The following is a 25,093-nucleotide window of genomic DNA, read 5'->3' on the forward strand; positions in this document are numbered from 1 at the left end:
TAGGAAATGGACCCATAAAATCAATGCCCCATATATCAAAGATCTCAACAACAAGTATATTGGTCAAGGGCATCATATCTCTTCTAGACATTGCTCCCATCTTTTGACATCTCTCACATGATTTGCAAAAATTGTAAACATCTCTATGAATAGTGGGCCAAAAGAGCCCACTTTGAAGAACCTTCAAGGCGGTCTTCTTTGCACTAAAATGCCCACCACATACAAGAGTATGACAAAACACTAGGATACTTGGAATCTCACTATCTGGAATGCATCTCCTCATAATTTGATCCGGACAATATCGGTATAAGACAGGGTTTTCCCAATAGTAATTCCGGATGTTGGCAAAGAAATGATTTTTCTCATTCTTCGACCAAGAAGTTGGTAACTTGCCCATTGCCAAATAATTCACAATGTTGGCAAACCAAGGCATTTTTCCATTGGAAATTTGGAAGAGTTGTTCATCCGGAAATGAGTCACAAATTGGTAGACTAGGGAAAGGCTCTATCGATAACCTAGAAAGATGATCGGCAACCACATTCTCGGTGCCTTTCTTATCCTTGATTTCAAAGTCAAATTCCTGAAAAAGTAGAATCCATCTAATCAACCTAGGTTTTGTTTCTCTTTTTGTCAAAAGATGCCTCAAAGCAGCATGATCAGAATAAACAACTTTTGACCCTAAAAGGTAGGATCAAAATTTATCAAGGGCATATACCACGGCAAGTAACTCTTTCTCGGTAGTGGAGTAATTCAATTGAGCTCCCGAGAAAGTTTTACTTGCATAGTATATGGCACAAGGAAGCTTACCCACTCTTTGCCCCAAAACTGCCCCCATGGCATAATCAGAAGCATCACACATGATTTCGAATGGCAATGACCAATTGGGAGGTTGCATGATAGGAGTAGATGATAATAATTCACGCAATTTATAAAAAGCGTCTAGGCATGCTTGATCAAAGACGAAATGAGTTTCCTTGGCAAGAAGATTGCACAAGGGTCGAGCAATTTTGCTAAAGTCCTTGATGAAACGGCGATGGAAGCCGGCATGACCTAGAAATGAGCGAACTTCTCTCACCGTTGAAGGTGGAGGTAATTCAGAAATGAGCTCAACTTTCGCCTTATCTACCTCAATCCCCCTCTCAGAGATGACATGACCTAAAACAATGCCTTCTTGAACCATGAAATGGCTCTTTTCCCAACTAAGGACAAGGTTTGTCTCTCGACATCTTTTAAGCACCAAATCTAGATTTTTAAGGCATGCATCAAATGAGGACCCAAAAACAGAAAAATCATCCATGAAGACCTCTAGATATTCTTCCACAATGTCCGAGAAAATTGACATCATATACCTTTGGAATGTGGCAGGTGCATTGCACAAACCAAAAGGCATCTGTCTATAAGCAAATGTGCCGAATGGACATGTAAATGTGATTTTCTCTTGGTCTACTGGGTCAAGGGCTACTTGATTGTACCCTGAATAGCCATCAAGGAAGCAATAATATTGTTGCCCGACCAATCTTTCTAGAATTTGATCAATAAATGGCAGAGGAAAGTGATCATTTCTAGTGGCGGCATTCAATTTACGGTAATCAATGCATACACGCCATGAATTGGCGGTACGCTTAGAGATTTCCTCACCTTTTGCATTCTCAACCACCGTAATCCCCGATTCTTTGGGAACTACTTGAGTTGGACTCACCCACTTGCTATCAGAGATTGGATAAATGATTCCGGCATCTAAGAGTTTGACTACTTCCTTCTTGACTACCTCATTCATATTTGGATTAAGTCTCCTTTGGGCATCCCTAAAGGGTTTTGTCTCATCTTCCATAAGTATGCGATGCATGCAAATAGAAGGGTCAATTCCTTTAAGATCCGCCACACTCCATCCTATGGCTTCCTTATTTTCTTTAAGCACATTTAAGAGAGCCTCTTCTTGATCTTTTTCAAGACTTGAAGAAATGATAACCGGAAGAGTCTCTTTTGGACCTAAGAATGCATACTTGAGATTGGAAGGTAGAGTTTTAAGCTCAAGAGTTGGTGGAGAGATTAAAGATGAGACCGGTGGAGTGCTACAGAGTGGAGGAAGGAGTTCTATTGGAGTTCTCCAAGATGGACAATCTAAGCTTGCAACCGATTCCATGAGATTGCTTACTTCATTCATTGATTTTTCACCATCAAATCCACAATTTCCATACATTTCAAGAAGACAAGAAGCAAGAGGATCATCGGATAAAAGAGATGAAAGACTATCCTCAATTGGTTGCTTCATAATCATTCTGGGAATTGACTCCGTAACAACCTCATCTAACACATCAACAAGACAACACTCTTCTTCATCTGTGGGATGTCGACTTGCATGGAAAACATTGAGTTTGACCATCATATTGCCAAAAGAAATATCCATGATCCCGGATCTACAATTAATTATTGCATTTGCGATGGCAAGGAATGATCTTCCCAAGATGATTGGGATGTGGGTGGAAGGATTGGCAACCGGCTCGGTATCAAGAACTACAAAATCAACCGGAAAGTAAAATTTATCCACTTTTACAAGAATGTCCTCCACCATGCCCCTAGGTGTTTTGACAGATCTATCAGCCATTTGAAGTACCACCGAGGTTGGCTTCAAATCATTCAACCCTAATTGGACATATACGGAGTAAAGAATCAAGTTGACACTTGCACCTAAGTCAAGAAGAGCTCTACGAATTTCATGTGTTCCGATTACATGAGAAATAGTCGGAGCACCAGGATCTTTGAACTTAAGTTGAGTGTTTTGTTGAAGAATGGAGCTCACTTGCTCCGTGAGGAACACTTTTTTAGGGCTTGTACCCTTACTCTTCCTCTTTTATGTGCAAAGATTCTTCAAGAATTTTGCATAAGGTGGGATTTGCTTAATGGCATCCAAAAGAGGAAGATTGATGTTTACTTACTTAAAAACTTCCATCATGTCATGTGTTTTCCCTTCTTGCCTACCTAAAGGTGAAGTTTCTTTTAAAGCATAAGGGAATGGAGCTTTTAGCTCACAAGACTTTGTAATTTGAGAGGATGATGGAGAAGATTGAGAATTCCGGTTAGGAACAGTTTCATTCAAGGAAGGAGGAGTGAGATTGGGAATTGGATAGGTGACAACTTTAGGTTACACCGATTCACTATCTTCCTTTGGTAATTCAACCCTATTACCCACTTGCTTGCCACTTCTCAAAGTAGTGATGGCTTGCGCTTGAGTTTGGGAAGAACATCCCGATGTAGGGTTTGCTTCCCCACAAAATTTGGCCTTTGGATTCCTCTCGGGTTGACTAGGTAATTTCTCAACCTCTCTTGCATTTAATGCATTAGCTATGGTCCCGATTTGGGATTTAAGCTTTGAAATTGATTGAGAATGGGAATGCAACAAGTTGGTATTCATTTCTAAGCTATCCAAAGCTACCAAAACCTTATCTTCAAATGTTGGATTGCTAGAGAATGCATGAGGATAATGAGTGTCAACTTGGGAGTCATACATTTGAGGATATAAAAAGTGGTTCATTCTTTGGTGATGAGAAGAAGAATCAATTCCTTGGGACCCTCCATTCCTCTTATGACGTGGAATGTATTTGCTTTGAAAATTTTTGATTGGGTAAGGACGGGGACTCTCATTCCACTTTGGAACATATGCACTTGAATAAGGTCGAGCAAATGTAGCATTGACTTGTTCAAAATGTTCATTAAACACATGTCCATGGGGACAATTGGAAGTAGTATATAGAACACTTGAACATGTCATGCAAGGCTCATAAGATTGAGAAAAATGATGAAGAGGGAATGAATTGGTAGCCGGTCTTTGACTTAACAAGAATTGATTAAGTTTTTGAGAAAGAGTTTTAACTTCGGCTACAATTTCCCTTGAACTTTCAATTTGGCAAACTTTTTCACTTTCCTCCTTAGAATGATGATGGGACCAAGAAATGTAATGTTTGTGCAAAGAATTCTCACTCATTTTCTCAAAGAGGTGCCAAATGTCGTCTTCATGTTTCCCAAAATATGAGCCTCCACATGAGGTATCAACAATGTCCTTTTGCATATCGGATAGGCTTTCATAGAAGTATTGGACCACTTGTCATTTTGGAATGCCATGATGTGGACACTTTCTTAGCAAGTCATTCAATCTCTCCCAAGCCTCATGCAACAACTCTTCTTCCCTTTGAGAAAATTCTCTAATTGAAGCACGCATTACATTGGTCAAACTTACTGGGTAAAATTTTTTTAAAAACTCATTTTGCATTTGTGCCCAAGATGTGATTGAATTTACCCTTAAAGTGTTGAACCAATGCTTTGCTTTGTTTTTAAGTGTGAAAGGGAAGATGAGTGGTTTAAGAACTTCCTCCGGGACATTCATGTACCTCACAATGGAACATAGTTCAAGAAATTCATTAAGATGCCTATATGGTTGCTCTTCATCTAAGCCATAAAAGAGTGGACACATTTGAATGGTCTCGGGCTTAATTTCATATTAATTAGCCTCAAAATTAGGCAACACGATGCAAGTAGGTGTATGGTATGCATGAAGATTATAATGATCACGAAGGACCATTGGAGGAATTGGAGCTTGGACTCCGGGGCCATGTTGATTAAGTGGTGGGTTTTGCTTGAAACGTGGGTCTAAATAGCCATGATTACCCTCTAGATTTTTCATGTGAATACCTAGCATGAATGGTATGGCGAGGTTTAGACAAGGCTACAAATGACACACAAATCAACACAAAACAAGCAAGCATTCCCCTTTTGAAACAAATCAACCATCAACAAACTTCCTCCACATACATTGTACCCACACTCCCATGCTTGAACAACATGCTAAGAAAAGTAAATTGCCTCCACGCAGGCTCACGATCTATCTAAGAATTAAAACAAAAAAACTTGGCTCCACGCGGGCCGACGATTTAACTAAAGGATTGAGTAAAGAAAGTCTCACAAAGATCATTTAGCACTTCAACTCCAAATTTAAAGCTTAGCTTGGCATTTTTTAAATTTTTAGCATTTTTCCTTTCTTTGCTTAAATGTTCTTTTGCTTGCCTTCTTGCTCAATGCTCCTTGTCAAATATGAACAAACACAATAAGTAACTAAAAGAAAAATGAAACAAGTAAAGACACGATCAAAAGAGTACTAATTCCTAATTGATTCCACAACTATGGCGTTGCCTAATCCTCGGCAACGGCGCCAAAAACTGTTGATGGCCGTCGTCCTACCATACATTTGAGAATGTGCAATTTAGGCGAGGGTCAAGTTTTACATTTGTAAAAGTCACTACTACCTTTCACTATAAATATAGCTAGGGCGAGTAGGGATCGTCCCAAGGGATTGGAGTCGGAGTTGATTGTGGAATCGCTATTAGGGTTAGTAGGTCAAGTGATCAAACAATTGGTTGGTAGGTTGATTAAAGAGCAACAAAATTAAACTAAGTAATTGAATACAATGGAGATTAAGTAAGAGAGAGAGAGAGAAGAGTCTTGGGGTTTAGAGATCACCACTAAGCAATGCATTTTTATATTATTGACAAGCGATTAATGAGGGCAATTAGGGTGTTGCAATATTGGTATGTGTGTATTTGGTTGATTCAACAAGTAAGGATGACTAATTAAGTATACATTGTCTAACCAACATGTGAAAAGCACAATATATCTAGCAATTAAGTATATATTGTCTAAATAGTATGTGAAAAGCATAACATATCTAGCAAATCATTGGTCCTTTTCATTAGGCTCACAATCCAAATACAACACAAGATTAGAGACAAATGTTACTTGCATTCAAAAGTATGGAGCATCAAACAACTAGTATGGATTATCTTCCCAGCTAATATTATACTATCACTAAACTACAATTAAGCCATTGAAATTAAACTAATTTAGCTAAGAATGAGACACAATCCATCAAAATATGAGCATGAACCATCTAGAGAATCACAAGAACATTCCTTTAAGCACTATGTTTTGACAACCTCTAAATTTATGGCATCAATACACATAGACATGTATCAACAACACAAAATCTAGAAATAAGTACATGAACATCTATTCTAACATACATAGACATATGGATAGAATGAAATGATCAATTGGAAGCATTAAACCACATAAATCATTGATTAAACAAGATCTGTATATATCAAAGTGTCAAAACATTAATTACAACACTAATCCCTCAATAATACACAAGATTAAGATATAGAAAGCATGCTTGGGGCTAACTCTAGCCCCAAGAGAATGTCTAGCCATTCATGGTAAGGATGCTCCAACCCTCAAGGGCTAACTCCTTGGAAGAGGTTTGCTCCTTGTTGATGAAGATCTCTAATGGTGTCTCTAGTCTTCTTCCTCCCCTAAACTTCTTCTCCAAGAGATGATATCCAAAATTAATGTTGGCCCCCCTTTGAAAAAGCAATCCTTATCCTTATATAGATAGGTTAAAATGACACCCAAAATGAGTTAGGGTCGTGCACACAATATTCCCTAATGATTGGATAAAGGATAACTTTCAATGGGATGGAATTTTAACTTTTTCGCACTGGAGAAAGTTCGATCGATCGAAAGAAAGTGAGATCGATCGAAAGTAAGTGAGATCGATCGAACTTAGGCTGGATCGATCCAACTGGCTGAGTTTTTTGGGAAAAAAACAAATTCGAGATATTTGTGGGAGATATTTATGGGAAAAGGACAAAAGTGGTTGGTGAGTGATACAGCTGTGGATAGGATCAATCATTTGGATAAGGATAAAGGTGTTCGATCGATCGAAGAATGATGTTGGATCGATCGAACTTTTGGACTTAAGTGCTTTGGGTCAAGGCTTGGATCTATCTTGAAGTGCTGAGATCGATCAATGTTCGATCGATCGAACCTTGGACTTAGATCGATCGAACTTGCTGCTTTGCTTCATTTTGTTTCTTTCTTCCTCCACTTTGCTCCTTTCTTTGTTTAATCTCAGAATTGCTTCAATTAAGCTCTTATTTGGCTGAGTTAGCTTATTTTCGGAATAAGTGTCTGAAAATGGAAATGATATGAAATCAATGTAAAACGGTAAAGTAAGATAGATAAAGGTACTAGAATGCCTAAGCTTAAGGGGTTTAAATATGCACTTTTCAGTGCTCATCACTCCTAATCTTTGAAATATCATATTTTGAATTAAGACATTGGCTCTTTTAAACATAAGGACAAATCAGCAAAATACTTTATAACATTAATATTTAAATGCTGATCCTTAAAAAAATAATAATAAAAAATAAATAAAAAAGAAAAAAAAAAAAAAGAAGAAGAAGAGGAGTAAAAGGTATGTTCAAAATTTCGTATGTGATAAAATTTCGGGTTGTAATTATAATAGTTTTTCAAGGACAAAGATCCGATTCCGTGTGCTCTACTTTCAGTTGATTCAGTCAGCGTATAAGAATCCGTCTTTACTTTTTCCTCTACTTTCAGTTGATTCATTCAACGGATAATAGTCTGTCTTCACTTTTTCCTCTACTAGCTTTTAGTTGATTTGTTCAGCAGATAGCAGTCTGTCTTCACTTTTTATTCACGACGGGACAAAATGTTATTCAGGAGATAATGAAAAGAAAAAAAACAAAGAAAAGTGGAGAGGATGCTATGTTGGTTTTTCATTATAAAATCAATATAAAGACAAACACAAGAATGGGAAAAAAAAAATGTTGCCAATCTTGTGAGTTGTGACATGTTGTAAAAGAGTGTATATGTATGTGAAAGGCAGTGGATGAGTTGGATCAAACATTTTTAAACAAAAAAAAATATATATATATATATTGTTGTTTGAATATAGAAAGTTAAGTTAGGTACACCACATGAGTTTAGGATAGTTTTTATACTATTATAATCCACATTAGAGGTTTCAATTGGATGACATGACCATTTTTGGCTATGTAGCCCAAGGTGTAGTACAAGAGACTTTGTTGCTGAAGAAAAATAACAAAACAAAAGGTATAAAATATAATTATTTTATATAAAAACATTAAAAGTACATAGTACCATACCTTTTAATAAATGTATGTTGCATTAAAAAATGGTTGGAAATTAAAGCTAGCCTATTAAGCAATGTGGAATTGCTGGGCATGAAGAGATATCACCGGGCTGGATAGAAAATGATTATGCAGAATTTTCAGTACGAGATATCACCGGGCTGGATAGAAAAAGATTCTGAGTTGTTAGACGTATTTTATAAGCAATCTCTAGGGATTTATGCTCCACACACACATGTAAAATAGATAAAAATATTAAACTCGAACTCTAAAATTTGTTGAACTAAAGCTCTGTTTGTTTGGACGTAAAATATTTTTTAAAAAATATTTTTTTATTTTCAGGTGTTTAGTTGTCGTAAAATATTTACAAAGCAAAAAAAAATTTAAAATTTAACAAAAATAATTTCCATCAATTTTTGGCAAGTTATTTTACATATCTCGCCCGATGGACTTGACCTCAATCTCGACGTAAACCTTTACCAAATACCAACAAAGTAAAAATAAAAAAATATTTTACCTGAAAAAGAAAAATATTTTTCAAAAAGAATATTTTACGTCGAAACAAACGGAGCTAAAAGTTTATTCCATTTGATAAAGAGTTCGGACCCATTTTTACATTCCAAAATTCTTTTCATTAGGGTTTGTAAAAAAAAAAAAGACCAAAAAAAAAAAAAAATTTGTCTGAAATGGGTGAAGGCTTGTGTGACTTCTCCATCATACTTTGTGTCCATCAATGGTGAGCTACATGGTTATTTTAAGGGCATTAAAGACGTAAGGCAAGGTGACTCCACGTCCCCTATGCTTTTTGTCATTGTCATGGATGTATTAACCTCTATAATATCTAGGACCATTGAGAATATATGAGCTTAGTTTTTGTCTACCGTGCCATTGGAGGTGCAAAAAGAACATCATCTCACATCTATGTTTTGCTGATGACCTAATGTACGTTATTTTGTCATGGTGATCTACAATCTCTTCGGCTCCTCATCAGGAGCCTAAGAAGGTTCTCGTCCCTTGCTGATCTCAGCCCTAATCCTAACAAAAGTCTCATTTTTATCTATAATGTTCCTAATAACAGGCAAGATGAGATGGTCAGTGTCTGTCCTTCCTCTCACTGCATCAAGGCTGCTGGCTAATGATTGTATGTAGACACGTGGTGAACAAGATCACTACTAGAATTATTAATTGGACATCAAGATTTTTGTGAAATTATGCGGGGACGCTGCAGTCCTAGTTAGTATTCACTCTTACTGGAGTAGCCAAATCATTCTTCCTATGCGGATGAATATGCAGATTAATACCATCCTAAGAAGGTTTTTATGGACTGATTCTAAGCTTAAGTCCACAAAGAGCAAAAGTCAATTGGAGAGCTGTTTGTAAGCTAGCCTAAAGAGTATGGGGTCTGGGGATTCCAAATTTAGCTCAGTTTTTGTGATTTGAAAGGGTTCACTGATCAAACATTATAGAGGGTAAAAAATTTTGGTGTCTCAACGCATCTTCACTCTTGGAATTGGAGAATGATGTTAAAGCTACGTAACCTTGCTAGACCTTGTATCAAGTACCATATAGGCAATGGCAAAAATACTTGTATTTGGCATGACTATTGGTTCCCAATGGGACCTCTGGACCAGAGATTTGAATCATTCCTTTTTCTGGTTCAATTTGGGGGTGATAATGCTAATGTTTCAAATTAACCTAATTAGTCGTGGACAATGGAGAATCCATCCTTCCCTTCAAGCTTTAGTGTCAACTATTGATGGTCTTGACCAACTCCCACAGATTCATAATGATGTTAACCATAAAATTGTATGATCTTTCTCTCCTTCAGGTTGTTTCAATCTCAAGCAAGCTGCCACACACGCTTTCCTTGATCTAGGCCCTATGTTTCCATGGGTGTATATCATTTGCTTTTCGAATTCTATTCCAAGACATGCCTTAATTTGAATAGAATACTCGAGACTAGATGCTATAATTCATGCATCTCAGGTAGATGTTCTCTTTGTTCAACAGGAGATGAATCCCATGAACACTTGTTTTTTGAATGTCAGTTCTCGAGAACTGTTTGGGAGTTTTTCCAACACAAAAGTGGAGTTTATTGTTTGGATCTGATGTTTACCAACATTGCTAAATGGGTTGCTAATGTGCCTCAAAATCTATCACATTGTACACCTACAAGATTTGCTTCTCTACTGGTATATATTACTTGTGGAAAGAAAGGAATGCTCGTATACCTTTTCGGGGAAATGTGTTACTTCGAATGTTTTGATCAAACAAATTGATGATTGCTTCAGGAACAAGTTGTTGTCTATTAGATCAATGACTGCCGAAGTGCCAGGTTAATCGCGGGTGCTTGGTCCCTCCCAAGCTCTGTGATTGATGGAGCTTCCATGGTTAGTGACTGAGGCATGTGTGTTAGCTTGTTTTTGTTCTTCTCTGCTCTGGTTTCTGTTTCCCCCAATACTTTGAAATGCAGTTGTTGCAACGGATTCTGTGTAGTTGGGTTGGGCTTGTTATTTTTGGTCTGCCGAGTTGGGCTTTGCCCTGTTGCATAGTTTTTCCTTTGGTTTATAAATTTTATTTCTCTAAAAAAAAAAATGGAACTAAAGCCTCTTGTTGAATAATTTATGGCTAGTGATGGACCTGGGAAATTTTGTGAGGGGGAAGACCTTTTAATTTGTGGGGGCAACCTATATAGTGGGTCTATTTTTGTAATTTCAATATGGTTTTTTTCCATAAATTTTCAAAAATTTAAAGTATAAAATGCAAAATTAAAAAAAAATAAAATTTAGTGAGGGTGAATTGTAATTTTAGTGGGGGCATTTTCATAAATTATAAAAAAATTGAAGTATAAAATGCAAAAGAAAAAAAAAAAATCTAGTGGGGGCAAATTGTAATTTAGTGAGGGCATCTTCATAAATTCTAAAAAATTTAAGGTAAAAAATGAAAATATAAAAAATATGTTGGGTCCGTGCCTCTCCATGGCAGCGTTTGCTTTTTGAGGAAGAACAAGATGATGATCCAAGGACAATTCAGCCAGTAAGACTTGGATTCTCCCCTCAGGTTTTCTAATTGACTTGAATTTAACTGATGCAAGTCATTTGCACTCGATGATTGCACGCATATAAAATTTACAAACAATTTGAGAGTTAAAAGTAACTGGCAAGTGGGTTAATTTTTTGTTACTAAAAATAAAATTATTAATGTGGAAGTTCTCTTTCACTAAGGACAAGTTATGGTTGTACAAGTGGTTTAACCCCCTTCTACAAATGGAAGAACCAATGTATAAGTGGGTTACTTTTAGGTCAAGATATTAATCATCTTTATAAATCCAATATTTTATTCTCTCTCCAGTTGGCGACAGGCATAAAACATGATACATGGGTTCAATAATATTACATAAAAAAAAGGTTAAAAAATTGAAAAGAAATAGATGATAGCACCGAAAAGAAAAAGATGATAGCACCAATGCACATATTTAAAAGAAAGAAAGAAAAAAAAAAAAAAAAATGATAGCCCAACCCATCAATTCATAAGCCCAACCCAAGTGAGTCCAATCCAAGTGACAGTGCGTGTTTCACACGTATTTAATGGAGCGTGAGTCGACGAGGCCCTCCACATGATATACGACTCCTCCAAACGCCTGACACAACGTCAATGCGTATTCGTCGTCAGGGTCCAAAATTTTCAGTAGTCTCAGCGAAAAAGAGAATCGATCTCTCTATCTCTCTCTCAACGGATTATTGGTGGCTGATCTCCGATCAACAGATCACTTTAAGGTCTAGGTCCCTAACACAAACACTCTCCGAAATCAAAGGTTTAATCTTACCTATTACTTAACCTCATTCGAATTTTTGCTAAGATATAATATATATATATATATATATATATATATATACCCAATTTTTGTTTATTTTTTTTTGGTTATTTTTTGTTGTTTATTTTCTTTTAACTTTGATGTTTTGTTTCGATTCGTGTAGAGAATTTTGAGTTAAGAAGGAAGTTCTGGTTGAATTGTTGAGTGCGGATATGGCAGTAGTTTCTGATCAGGAGATAAGCGTCTGCAGCCACTGGTAATAGGGCCTTCCTTCTTATAACTTTGAATTTGATTGACTATATATGAATTGTTATCTTGATTAGACTTCTAAAATCATGTTTTAGGTTCATTTTTTATGTTTTTGTTGGTCTCATTTTTATTTCCTTTTCTGTTTTATATGTATATGGATACAATTATGATTTGATTTGTTTTGTTTAGTTTTTTTAGGGTATAAGTTATGATATAACATGAAATTCAGAATTCGTGTAAATTTGATCTCATTTTCTTTAATTAAAGTATTGATGTTCTTGTTATGCATTGAAGATCATGCCTTATGGTGTAAAGGCACGGTATAGCAAAGCTCGTATTTGAGTGGAAAGCTGCTTCATTTTCTAGAACTTACAGAGAGAACCTTTTGGGGAATTTTTGAAAATTAAATTCATATTTCCCATCATTGGAAACTTCAAAGACATGTTAAATTTCCAATGAAAATTGATTTCAAAGTTTCATTGAAAAAGGGATGTTCCATTGCTACTCTAACATTTACTTATAGAAACTCTGTTAGCTTCTTTTTCTTCTTTTTTTTTTGTTCCTTTTACGGGTTAGTAAAGCCTCCATATTGTCACGGGCTTAGAGTTTCAGCACCACTCTAGCTGCTCCCGTGCGGCACCAAGACGTTGCTTTCACTCTCGCAAGTACTTGGTCAGCCTAACTCCCGTGCACACCTTAGCCAACACACTCCCCTCGTGCGCTTACTAGTGTTGTAGTTGCCCTTGCCCTCTCCTCACTTGGCTTGCACACTCACACACACTAAGGCACTTAAGTTGGCAAGGAAAGAACACTTCTATTACTTCAAAGAATGCTTTGTACAAGGCTAACACTCAAGCTCTCTACAAGGCTCTCAAGACTCACTCTAGGACTTGTTTCCTACAAAATGAAGTCCTACCTCTATTTATAGGCATCCCCATCCCTAATGGACGGCTAGGATGCATTCTAACCAACGGTGGAGATTGATTATCTAGAATCTTCTCCCACCTTCTTCACACTTCCATACTTATCTACTAGTATCTATAACATTCTAGAATTCTCCATACTACTCCACACAACTCTGGAGAACTCTAGAACCTTCCACACACTTCTACACATTTCTACACATATCTAGAATCTTCCACATAACTCTAGACTATTCCGGAAGACTCTAGAAACTCCACTTGCCATGCAGTTGCCATGCAGCGTCCTCCTCAGCGTCTGCGTGTCGCCTGCGTGGCACAACCTCCATAGGCGGGGCGTGACATTCTCCCCCACCCATTTCCGTGACGCCCTCGTCACGGTTTCTTCAGCTGACCCAGCCTCTCGCAGGTCATCAGCACTTGCGCATATGTCCTTGGCCCAAACGTACGAGCGCCCTTCGGGAGATGTGAAGTCCTCGCGAGCTCCATCGTGTTGACTGCCACCTCTGGACTCTCCTTCCTGCCCACGAGCGGCACCATACATGCGGCCTTGCCTTCCTCGCCTCCAAGTATCATCAACGCACCAAGGCATGGTAGTGGCGCGGCGTTGTTCCTGTCCATGAACTCCAGCCCCAGCACCATGTCGTGGTCGTCCATCTCCGCAACTTGGAAGTCAGCCTTGCCCTTCCATCCTTGCATGCATAGCTCCACCTCCTTGCACACTCTACTCACGCGTGCCTCCTCGGAGTTGACGGCCTTGATCCAGCCCTCCGTCTTGCGCATCTCCAAGCCAAGTCGTTGCGCCTCCTCCGGGGTAATGAAGTTGTGTGTAGCACCCGTGTCTACCAACGCTTGCACGGCTTTGCCACCAACCTGCGCATCCACATAGCGCACCCCAGCTACCTTCTTTGCCTTGCCCTTCTTCTTGGTGTCATGCGCCATGCTACTCAGCATCTGCATAGCCCCCATGCACCTATCTTCATCGCTGCCCGCATCGTCCACCCTGCCCTTGCCCTTATCCTTCACAAGGGCGCTCATGGTCTTCTTGTTGGGGCAGTGTCGCAATATGTGCGGCCCTTCGCACAAGTAGCACTTCGGCTCCCACTTGCCCTTATCGCGGCGCTCCCCTTTGCCACTAGCCTTAGACCTCTCTCCGTGGTCCTTACCTTTATCATGGCGTGGGCGTCTCTCCTCATCGCTGTGCTCATCATCGCTAGACTTGGGCGAGCCCCGTTTCTTGAAGCGCCGGTCTCCCCCACCTTTGCCGTGGTCCCTCTTGGGAGACATGGCCCTCTTGTCATCGCGCCTAAAGTCTTCGAGGCGCTCCGCTATAGCCATTGCGGATGCCAAGTCTCTAGGCTCCCTCCTCCTTAGCTCCATGGCCACCCAAGACTGCAGCCCATCAATGAACAAGCACACACGTTGCCGCTCCGGCATCTCTGGGATCTCCAGCATCAAGTTGGAGTACTCCTTCACATACTCCCTTATGCTGCCCTTCTGCTTCAGGCGCCTTAGGTTGATCATGGCGAGGTCCTCAACGCACTCGGGATAGAACTGCCTCTTGAGCTGCCTCTTAAACTCCTCCCATGTGTCAACTGCTCTTGCGCCTCTACCGGTGAAGCGCTGCCTCCACCATAGAGCGGCATTGTCCGTGAGGTACATAGTGCCTGTCTGCACCTTCTCCTCATCATCCTCGATCTCCATGCACTCGAAGTACCGCTCCATGTGCCAGAAGAAGTTGTCAATCTGGCGCGCATTCCTTGCCCCATCGTACTCCTTGGGCTCCGGCGCCTTCTTCTTCCTTGGCTTCACCACGACCTCGCGCGCCTGAGAGAACTCCTTCTTGCACTCGGCAATCTCCATGCGCAAGTCGTCTACCCGATCATGCAAGTCCCTTTCTTTCTCTTGCGCCTTGTTGGCGATGCCATCAATCAGCTCGTAGAGCTCCGCCATCCTTCTCTCGAGCCTATTAAACTTAGTCTCCGTGTAGACCAAGTGTGTGGCAAGCTTCTCCTCCAAGCTCTGCTCTAAGATGTGGACTTGGTGGTCTCCTCCGCTAGCCATGTCTACTCCAACAAAGCTCCCTTGACGAACCTGCTCTGATACCAACTGTCACGGGCTTAGAGTTTCAGCACCACTCTAGCTGCTCCCGTGCGGCACCAAGACGTTGCTTTCACTCTCGCAAGTACTTGGTCAGCCTAACTCCCGTGCACACCTTAGCCAACACACTCCCCTCGTGCGCTTACTAGTGTTGTAGTTGCCCTTGCCCTCTCCTCACTTGGCTTGCACACTCACACACACTAAGGCACTTAAGTTGGCAAGGAAAGAACACTTCTATTACTTCAAAGAATGCTTTGTACAAGGCTAACACTCAAGCTCTCTACAAGGCTCTCAAGACTCACTCTAGGACTTGTTTCCTACAAAATGAAGTCCTACCTCTATTTATAGGCATCCCCATCCCTAATGGACGGCTAGGATGCATTCTAACCAACGGTGGAGATTGATTATCTAGAATCTTCTCCCACCTTCTTCACACTTCCATACTTATCTACTAGTATCTATAACATTCTAGAATTCTCCATACTACTCCACACAACTCTGGAGAACTCTAGAACCTTCCACACACTTCTACACATTTCTACACATATCTAGAATCTTCCACATAACTCTAGACTATTCCGGAAGACTCTAGAAACTCCACTTGCCATGCAGTTGCCATGCAGCGTCCTCCTCAGCGTCTGCGTGTCGCCTGCGTGGCACAACCTCCATAGGCGGGGCGTGACAATATGCTCTGATTCTTTTGACATATAGTCTCGTTATGTTTGTTGTCAGGGTTTTTTTCCTTTATGTTGTTTCCATGTGTCATGTTTCCCTTTTTTCTTTTTGATTCAAATTAACTTCTTGCTATCTATCTGTCCATTCAATTCATCTCTCATTCCATTACCATATTTTATGGCTAATTGTTCAGCGTTTGAATGGGGTTTCCACAGAATGTGCTATTACCTATTTGTTCTGCTAAGTTGTCAATGCACATAATCTGAGGCATGGAAGGTGACACAAGAAGAGTCATCATGATTAGCTGTCAGAGTTCTTCCATGAATAATTGCTCTTTGCTTATCCATCTACAGAGAGAGAGAGAGAGAGAGAGAGAGAGTATATATCAGCTTATGTGTGTGTTTATAACTAGTAACATTTGCCAAGTTTATTGAGTGGATTAAACTCTATAATAAACTATAGTTCATCTCTTCTGGCAACATTTGATATCACTAGTGTTCTCACTCTGTAAAGCATTGAAATTTATTTCACGTTAACGCAGTCCTTTTTTTAGTGGCAGTTTGGTCATGAAACGATGGTTTATAAAAGCCCTATATGCTGATAGTGACCAGTGATATGCTGAATGACAAATTCAATTATAATTGATCATATCATGTTCTTCAATATCCACAATACTAGTTGTTTAAAGTATTTAAAATTTGTCATTCCAACTGTTTAGAATCAACTGCCTTATTCGTTGTTAAGTGATGCCATTTAACGGCTTATTTAGTTATGACTACATGTTCCTTGTAGACTTTGTTTTAGATGTCTTACCCAAAAGATTCACTGACGATCATAAAATTGTTAGATTTCCAGTGACACAGCTATTCCTTATTCAAATATCCACAATATTACTCAAGTTTAAAATAAATTAAATTTGGCATTCCCAGCTATTCAGAATCAACTGTCTTATTCATTGTTAAGTAATTGATGGCCTGTTACAGTGTATTAAGTTCTGACTACATATTCCCTGTAGACATTATTTTAGATGTGATCAACTGATGATCATAAAAATGTTATATTTCCAGTGACAGAGCTATTCCTTCTTCAAATATTGATTTGCATTACGCTCACTGCTCCCGGAATCTGGAAAGATGTAAAGTCTGTGGAGATATGGTTCCAAAAAAATATGCAGAGGATCATTTCTCAAGCACCCATGCTCCGGTATGCAGGTTTTTTGTTTTTAAAATGTTTACCTAGTGATATTGTATAGTATGTGTCACCAAGAGGTTCACTCCTAATTCTTTTCAGATGATTTTTTTTTTTTTTAAATGCTGTGAAGGGGTGTTTTGCTATCACGTCAGGAAGCTTTTTGCCAGAATTATAGTCACTAAAATTTGGTGGTCAACATTAATAACAGTCCTTTTCTTGGTTGATCCAATCTACATTATTTGGAAGAAAATTTTGACCTATCTTTACTATGCGACGTTTCCTCCCCCCCTCCCCCCCGCTCTATCTCTCTCTCGCTTTTACATGTATGTCGGTACACATGTATATATATGGAACTGTAAGTATATGTTGTGGGGATAAAGCCCTTGTTCTACACTTATATATGTTTGAATTTGTAAGTATATTTTGTGGGGATAAAGCCCTAGTTCTAGAAAAGAGCATAGAAATTTAGGGGGAGAGAGAGAGGTGGAATTTCTTATCTGTATAATTGTACAAGGAGTGACGCACCGAGCCAGGGGGCGTCATGCAGTTGATTTGGCACATGAAAAAACATGCAATTAGCAAAATGGCCACTACCGTTGTCATTTGCAGGTATAGAGTTAGCAAGGTAGTAGGGGTGATTACAGTTAACATGGCTTGCGTGTTTTGTTGTGTTCCTCGGTTATTTTTTCCCCTGTTTAACTTTCATTTAATGTCATTTGGAAGGGGAGAGAGCTTAAGCTCTTTTTCCAATTCTATATTAGATCACGGATAATATATTAACCTAAAACACATTTTGCTGTGATAAAATAGAAATAATACATAAAGAAGACTTTTCTATGTATGTTTTTTGTCCAAACACTGGAGTGGTGGATAGGTTGTTTAATGCAGCAACACGCCTCATTGGTCCCATATCTGAATTTCCATTTTGTTCTTCTTTCATTTTTCCATTTACTACCATCCCCGAATCGTCTTTGTCATTTGTTGAATTAATTTAATTTATGGGGTGATAAAGACAAGGAGGATGATGATGAATATAATCTGTGAGCGGCAGCTTTTCAGTGTGTCATGCACAATACAGATGTTTGATTTTGTAGCATTCAAATTGGGAAATGAGATGTGCTAATATTTTTCTGGCTGAATTTTTCTTATGAATTACCTGGGATCTCTTGCAATTCACGTTTACAGATGCTATAGGTATCTGAAATATCAACTATTACTGCAAAAGTGCAAATTTAGAATTTATTATAGGTTCAGTAATGGATATCTTGCAATTCACATCTACAGATGCTACTGGTATCTGAAATATGAACTATTACTGCAAATTTAGAATTTATTATAGGTTCAATAAAGGACATTTATGTGGAGAAATGATGACTCTTAATGCAATAAGCCTGACGTTTCCCCATTTGTTTCCATTTGGAATTAGCACATAAATCGTGGATCGTGTTTTTATTTTTTATTTTTAATTTGATTTTTATTTTTTTGATAGATTATGTTTGAAGTGATTACCCATTACGAAAATCCTGTATTTACAAAGTTGTGTTGGAAAGCTACTTGTCAAGCCTAATTTCCCACAGACCGTTATCCATGTGTTGGTGAATGGCTAGATTTATGAACCTTCTGTAAAAAATTACTTTTTCTAATGATGAACTGGTTTTTAACACATTGCAACCAACGCTGAAAAGGACGATTTTATTCCTGAGTTAGAAAAGTTTTTGGGTGCGCTAAATGATAAGCGTGTTGATCGTATTGAATTAACAAGAAATCGTCAAGGCTTGCAAGATTAGTGATTCTATTAATACATGCATTCTTCTAATTAATTATATACCAATCTTTTTATCAGGAGTTTTGAATTTGATTTCAACAAATATATCGGTGCTTAGTGAAATCAAATTGAAGTCTCAAAATATTGGAAGCTTGATGAGAGATTGAAATATTTTCTATTGGAAGACTTATTAGTCGAATGAAATACCTATTCTTCTAAAGCAATTGTTTTATGAAACAAATCCAGAGCAACTTTTTTTAAAAAATCTACTATAAATATGAAATCTAGATCATGGAATCAGATTAAATCTAGATCCATGGGAAGACCTTAACCATCTAACCCTTTGCAACTCGAAGGAAGTCTGTACATATCACCTTATTGTATCCACATAATTTTGTATTCTAGATGCACTTTAAAATATTTGAATGTGATTGACTATACTTCTCTTGTATTGGTCCTTTTCCATCTCAAGCATTCTTTTTATTACACTACTCAATTGGAACTTTGAATGTTCAATTTTGGGGCTTGGATTAAATTGCCTTTATGAATATCATTGCATGTAAGTGGTTTGTAACTCCACATTCAAATCTTTAATTTTGAGATTTTGCAAGCACCAAAAGGTTGTCTACTTAATTAGTTAGTTTAATTAATGTTTCGAGTCTAAGTACCTTTTTCTTGTTTTCTTTTTTCCTTTTTTGTGAAAATTCAATTAATGTAGATGTCATTGTATGGTGCAATAGTAAAAGCTTGATTGTCAAGCTTCAGAACGGAGATTTGACTCTGAAGGGGGACCACTTTCTTGCAAACATTGTTTGGTTAGGTTTGTACTAGGTCCATCCCTCCTAGCACCTTGCATTGGCGGTGTCTCGGTTACTTAAACTGGTAATTATCTTAAACAATTAACCAGGGTGTAACTTAAGTATTCATATTACCAAAATGTTCCCTCCTGTGTTATTAAGTAGGTGGCTATAACTTAAGTAGTTATGTTATTGACAAATTGTATAATAAATATATATAAAGCTTCAATAGTAAATTTAATATTTTCGCTAGGCCCTGATCCTTATAAAAAAGTATAATTTTGTAAAACTATCTTTTTTCTCAATTAGCGCAACCTTCATCTTCCTAACTTATCCCAATTTGTCAATATACTCGATTTCTCTACTTTATCCTGTGGTCCATTTTCATTATCAATCTCTCCAACTAGGGTTGCAAATGAAAAAGCTTTCATAGCCACTCAAATTCTGCTTGTGCTCTTTTACTAAGCTGGCCGAGTTGCTAGCATCTTTCGTGTTGTTCATTGAATGAGTGGAACCTGAACAACCCCCCAGCACCATTCACTGGCCTCATGAACCTACTCATGAATAGGATTCTTAGGAGTTTGTGAACAAGAGTTCGTGAGTAGGCTTCTTAGGACCCGCGAGCAGAATTTATTTATTGAGGTTACAGCTTGTAACTTTTTTTTTTTTTTTTGGACTGGTCCAGCTTGTTATTTTTAATCAATCTTAAGTTTTGGCTTTAAGATTGAATTTGCCATTTGGCTTAAAATTCCAAACCTATTGAGCTCAGACTCCAAGCTTAAGCTTATTCAAGCTCAATCATTAATTTCTCAACTTGGCTCAACTCAAAGTCAAGTAGCAAATAGGCACTAATTTTCACCATTGATGCCCAGGCAGTCAAATACTCAGCTCAGCTTGCTTCTATAGCAGCCCCATGCTCCTCCTATCTTCAAGACTCTCTTTATAGTATTTTTGTAGTATTAATAAAAATATTCATCTTCTTCTTGTATTTTGGAGTATTTTCCTCTTTTTTTCTTGTATGATTTTGTACTTCTTTCTTGTATGTTCATCAAAATTTCCGCTGAATTTTACCATTAATAATGTGTCCCACCATGTCTCTTGGTCCATATGTAGCATGGTCGTGCTGAACTCTTCTTGCTATGTGGTTGTAAGCATTCAGAAAGAGTCATATACAAAAGTTCGAATTTTGAAACATGCCAGGATCGGAGAGAATTTTAAGTTTTTGATAGGAAAGAGAAAACCAGTGTTATAACCTTAACTATTTATTTATTTTTGGGGGGTGGGGGATGTTGGGGGATGTTGTATTATGTTGGTCGCATTACAAATTCAACTTTTTTCGAATTACACTCTACCCAGCCACACCCTGTACCACATTGTAGACCATTATGCAACTTATCAATATAATATGTGTGTGTACGTGTAGCATCATGTCTTTTCTTGGCTTTCAAACCCACTTTCTTGTTAGCTGACTTATTACTCCGGTGGTACCCTCATTTAAATATGGCCTGCTAAGTACACCAAATCAATAAATATCACTACCAAAAAAAAAAAACCAGTTACTTATTAATTCAGCTAGATGACTATTACAACGAAATGGTATTTGTGGTATGTACACAGCATCCTAATGCTACTCTTGAATAATGGTCCCATATATTCCGTCAGTTTTAACATGTCAAAAATTAAGAAGGGAAATAGAGATCATAGACTCGTAATCCTAATGTTCCTCTTTAGCTTGACAAAAATTTGATGCTTCCATTCATTGAGAAGTTCACCGGATGTTTAAGAATAAGTGGTGAGTGATTATAAGGGAAATTTATTTATATGTAAGGACCAGTTAGTCATTGGGTGTAAAGATGTTTAAGATAAAGGTTTTCACATTCATGGTTTTCAACCATTTGCTTTTATGGAATTGTTAAGAGTATTTAATGGTGGTTCTTTAGAGGGGAAAATCTTACAGCTTCTTAATGTTCACCTGTCCTGTCACTAGGATGAGCTTTTCTTGCTTGATTTCTAATTTTCTATACTGATTTTGTGTGTAATTGTTGCATTGGTGACTATATTGTTTTGGAGCAGGTGGCCTGTTCGCTATGCAGTGAGACAATGGAACGTGAAATTTTAGCTGTCCATAAAGGTGAAAATTGCCCCCAAAGGATTGTGACTTGCGAGTACTGTGAGTTCCCGTTGCCTGCAATTGATCTATTTGAGCATCAGGTAGCAACTGTCAGTGCTTTTCATTGAAATTGAAGGAATAAATCCTACTTTGGGAGAGTGTAACTTTTGTCACTTGTAATTTTAGGAGGTATGTGGGAATCGGACAGAGTATTGTAATCTGTGTGGCAGATATATTAGATTACGTGAAAGAAATGACCATGAAAGCAGATGCAATGGCCCAGATATTACTGCAGAATCTTCCAGGTAAAGAGAATTATTTTTCTTTATTTTGCTTTTAATGAAGAAGAACATTATATTCTCTTGCTTTTATTATTATTATTATTATTATTATTTTTTATGTAATCTATTGCAATTAGAACCATAAGCAAATTGTCCTGCTATTGCGTAGCGAACTTCAATTGATCAAAGCCCCCTTATATAAGGACCATGAGGAGTAACATCTATTGTTGCAGGATCATTTAAGGCTTTATAGAAATGTCCTTAACATTTATCATCATCATTTTTAAGGTAGCCACTGGTTTCTTTAATGGCCAATATTGTGATGGATTTTAACGCCTTTCAGTTTCTATGGGCATGAGACATAAAAAAACACCCTTTTTTTTTTTTTTTGGTAAGTAAAAATTTCATAGAAAGGCGCTCAAGAGGGGAGCGCTCCCGATGGAATACACAAAAAAAGGCCAAAGGTGACAACTAAAGCTTTAAGCTACCCAAAAATCCAAAAGATCCCCCAAAGATTTACAATGCCGCCCTTTAACCGAAAAGAATAAAGTATGCAATATAGTGTATTTGAGAGACCAAATAAGAGTCTCCTTGCCCTCAAAATGTCTCCTATTTTCTCGAGCCACAAACCCCACCAAAGACAAAGGGGAGTGGCCCTCCAAACAACCTTGGCTCGGCTCTCCACAAGACACCCCTTCCAAGCCTCAATCAAATCCACCGTGGTTCTAGGAAACACCCAAACCATGCCAAAAGCAACCAAAAACATAGACCAAACATCCCTTGCCACCAGGCAGTGAATAAGGAGATGATTCACTGATTCCTCCATCTTCTTGCACATACAATACCAATTAACCATGATATGTCGTCTCCTAAGATTGTCAAGGGTGAGAATGCTACCATGGGCTGCACACCCAGCAAAGAAGGCCACCTTCAAGGGAGCCATCGACCTCCAAATCACTTTCCGAGGGAAAGAATAACCTGGGATCACCTACAGCAAATGATAGAATGCCCTAACCTTAAACAGACCCCTCGGTGAACCCACCCACACCATCTCATCCATCCCTGCACCCTCCACCTCGTGCCTGTACAGTAGGGACAAAAACTCAACAACCTCCGCAAGCTCCCAATCATGGAACTCTCTACGAAACTGCACGTCCCAGGTCGACCTTCCATTATCAAGGTGATAACAGTTAGCAACCATGGCGTGTTGGTTCGAAGAGATCCTGAAAAGCCAAGGAAACCTACAAGCAAGAACACAATCCCCACACCAACGGTCCTCCCAAAATCTGATGTGATTTCCACTCCAAACCTTGAAACGGATGCGTTTAGAAAACTCTTTTATATGAATGAATCATCATAGTTCAAATTTAAAAGGACAGACGCCGAGGGGGTGTTGTGGAAATTCATCATAGTTCTATGTTGCTATTCTACTTTTCCCATTCTTGGCGAAATTTGAAAATGTATCTGCTGCTTGATTGTAATCTTCTTCTACACCCTTTTTTTCTTGTTTATTTAAATAAAGTTAATTGATGCTGTATTAAAAGAAATAGGAGTTCGAGTTCTTTTATTCATGGAGATTATTTAGATGAATTTTTAATTAAGTGTTCATTGATATAGGAGCATTGATTCTTTTAGAGTATTTTGTTAATAATGCTTATTGCTCCTCAATGTACCTTGCGGATGCCAAATTCTGAAGTACTACGTAATTCAGAAACACTTTTATATTGAATATAAATAGAAACCAGGTCAGCAACATTAGGATCGCTAGGAAACTATTGTTGTCTTTTAGAGTCTATTTTATTTATTTATCTATTTGTAAGTAAATAGATAGAAAAAATAAACTATTCAAACATTTAATGAAGGCTAGGTGGAAGGACATACAAGGGAAGTAATTCATATAAGCAAATATTCCTTGTCTTGTGGGTTCTGCCTCTTTAGGAACTACCAATTCTTTTAGGTCTCAATGAAATATACTTCCTAAACCTTTTCCGTGAAAAAAAATTTAGTAGAAAGATTCTACAATTGGGATCATACGGTGGCATTATTATTAAATATATTTAAAACATAATTAATCCATATTATCTCCTACAAAAAACAGTATGTGATTTGTCTGTATTGTAGAATATTGCCATTTGCCACAATTAACTTGTACTTCTGGCAACTGGGTTAGGGAGGATTGTATCTCAACGCAACAAATTACATGCACTAAAACTCTTGTCATACCCTGCTCTGTTGGAACACCGTTGATGTCCTAGAATTTTACATATTCTGTTCACTGAAGTGTGCCCTATTGAACTTTGTGGAATTTTTTTAAGTACTGTGCTTTTACTTGTTTTTTCATGGGTGGTGTTCATTTGGAATCTGTTTAGGGATGTGAGGGAAGCTGAAAGAAACCATGGTGCTCAAAGAAGGCCACCACATGAGTTTTCACGTAAACGCCTTCTATTTACCATCGCAATAACAGGCATTGCTGTTCTATTAGGTTCGCTTTTTTTCCAAAGAAAAACAGAGAACAATCAAGTGCATTAGCAGCGAAGTGGAACACATTGGCACTCTTGTGCTTTGTCAGTCCATACTCTATCCAATTGCATTGATGAAGAGAGCATACTGCTATTACCGTCGAACTCTTCAGTATCGTGTTAGTACTTTTGTTAGTACTTTTGACAACTTATGCATAATCATTTTCTGTATGAGATTAGTTTCGCCATTCGGTTGCAGTAAATATGTTTCTGTAAAATTGCATAAACATTCTCACCAAAAAAAAAATTAAACTTTGTCAATGTTTACGAGAAATATTTCTATTCTTGTCCAGGATGGTTGTGTTGTGCCCCACTGGCCAGACTTTTCAGTTTCTTACACCCCACATGGATGGTTCTGTTACTTTAAATGTGTGATCTGCTGTGTTTGGTTTCAATGTTGCTCGGGCATCAGAGAGCCCACGCGCACACGTAAAGGTTTCCGAGCCAACATTTTATAGTTGGTTATGGATTTTGTGTTTTTCACGTTAGTTCTGATCGGTTTATATTATCAATGTTAACTACACTTAGCCAGCTCTTAATTTCAAGAGTATCCTGTTATTTTTTCCAGGAGTTCTTGGTAATCTATGCTTGTGGTATATTTTTGTATTCTGGCGCTCTTTTGTGCTTAGTGTATGTGGGGGCCGCTAGTAGTGTGGAGGGCCCCAC

General features: G+C 38.1%; 1 protein-coding gene across 1 annotated transcript; it reads left to right on the forward strand.

Annotated features, from left to right (window-relative positions):
* Positions 1 to 11,644: 11,644 nt before the first annotated feature.
* LOC132278566 (uncharacterized) lies at positions 11,645 to 24,719 on the forward strand. The gene is made up of 6 exons (XM_059780385.1): positions 11,645 to 11,820; positions 11,984 to 12,076; positions 16,832 to 16,967; positions 21,591 to 21,728; positions 21,814 to 21,932; positions 24,278 to 24,719. Exons 2-6 carry the CDS (start codon positions 12,033 to 12,035, stop codon positions 24,435 to 24,437), a joined length of 597 nt encoding a protein of 198 aa, XP_059636368.1. The 5' UTR covers positions 11,645 to 11,820; positions 11,984 to 12,032; the 3' UTR covers positions 24,438 to 24,719.
* The last annotated feature ends 374 nt before the right edge of the window (positions 24,720 to 25,093 follow it).

Source organism: Cornus florida, unplaced genomic scaffold, assembly GCF_030987335.1.
Source record: "Cornus florida cultivar Cherokee Brave unplaced genomic scaffold, ASM3098733v1 CherokeeBrave_3.0.0_Hap2_Chr10, whole genome shotgun sequence".
NCBI classification, from domain to species: domain Eukaryota; kingdom Viridiplantae; phylum Streptophyta; class Magnoliopsida; order Cornales; family Cornaceae; genus Cornus; species Cornus florida.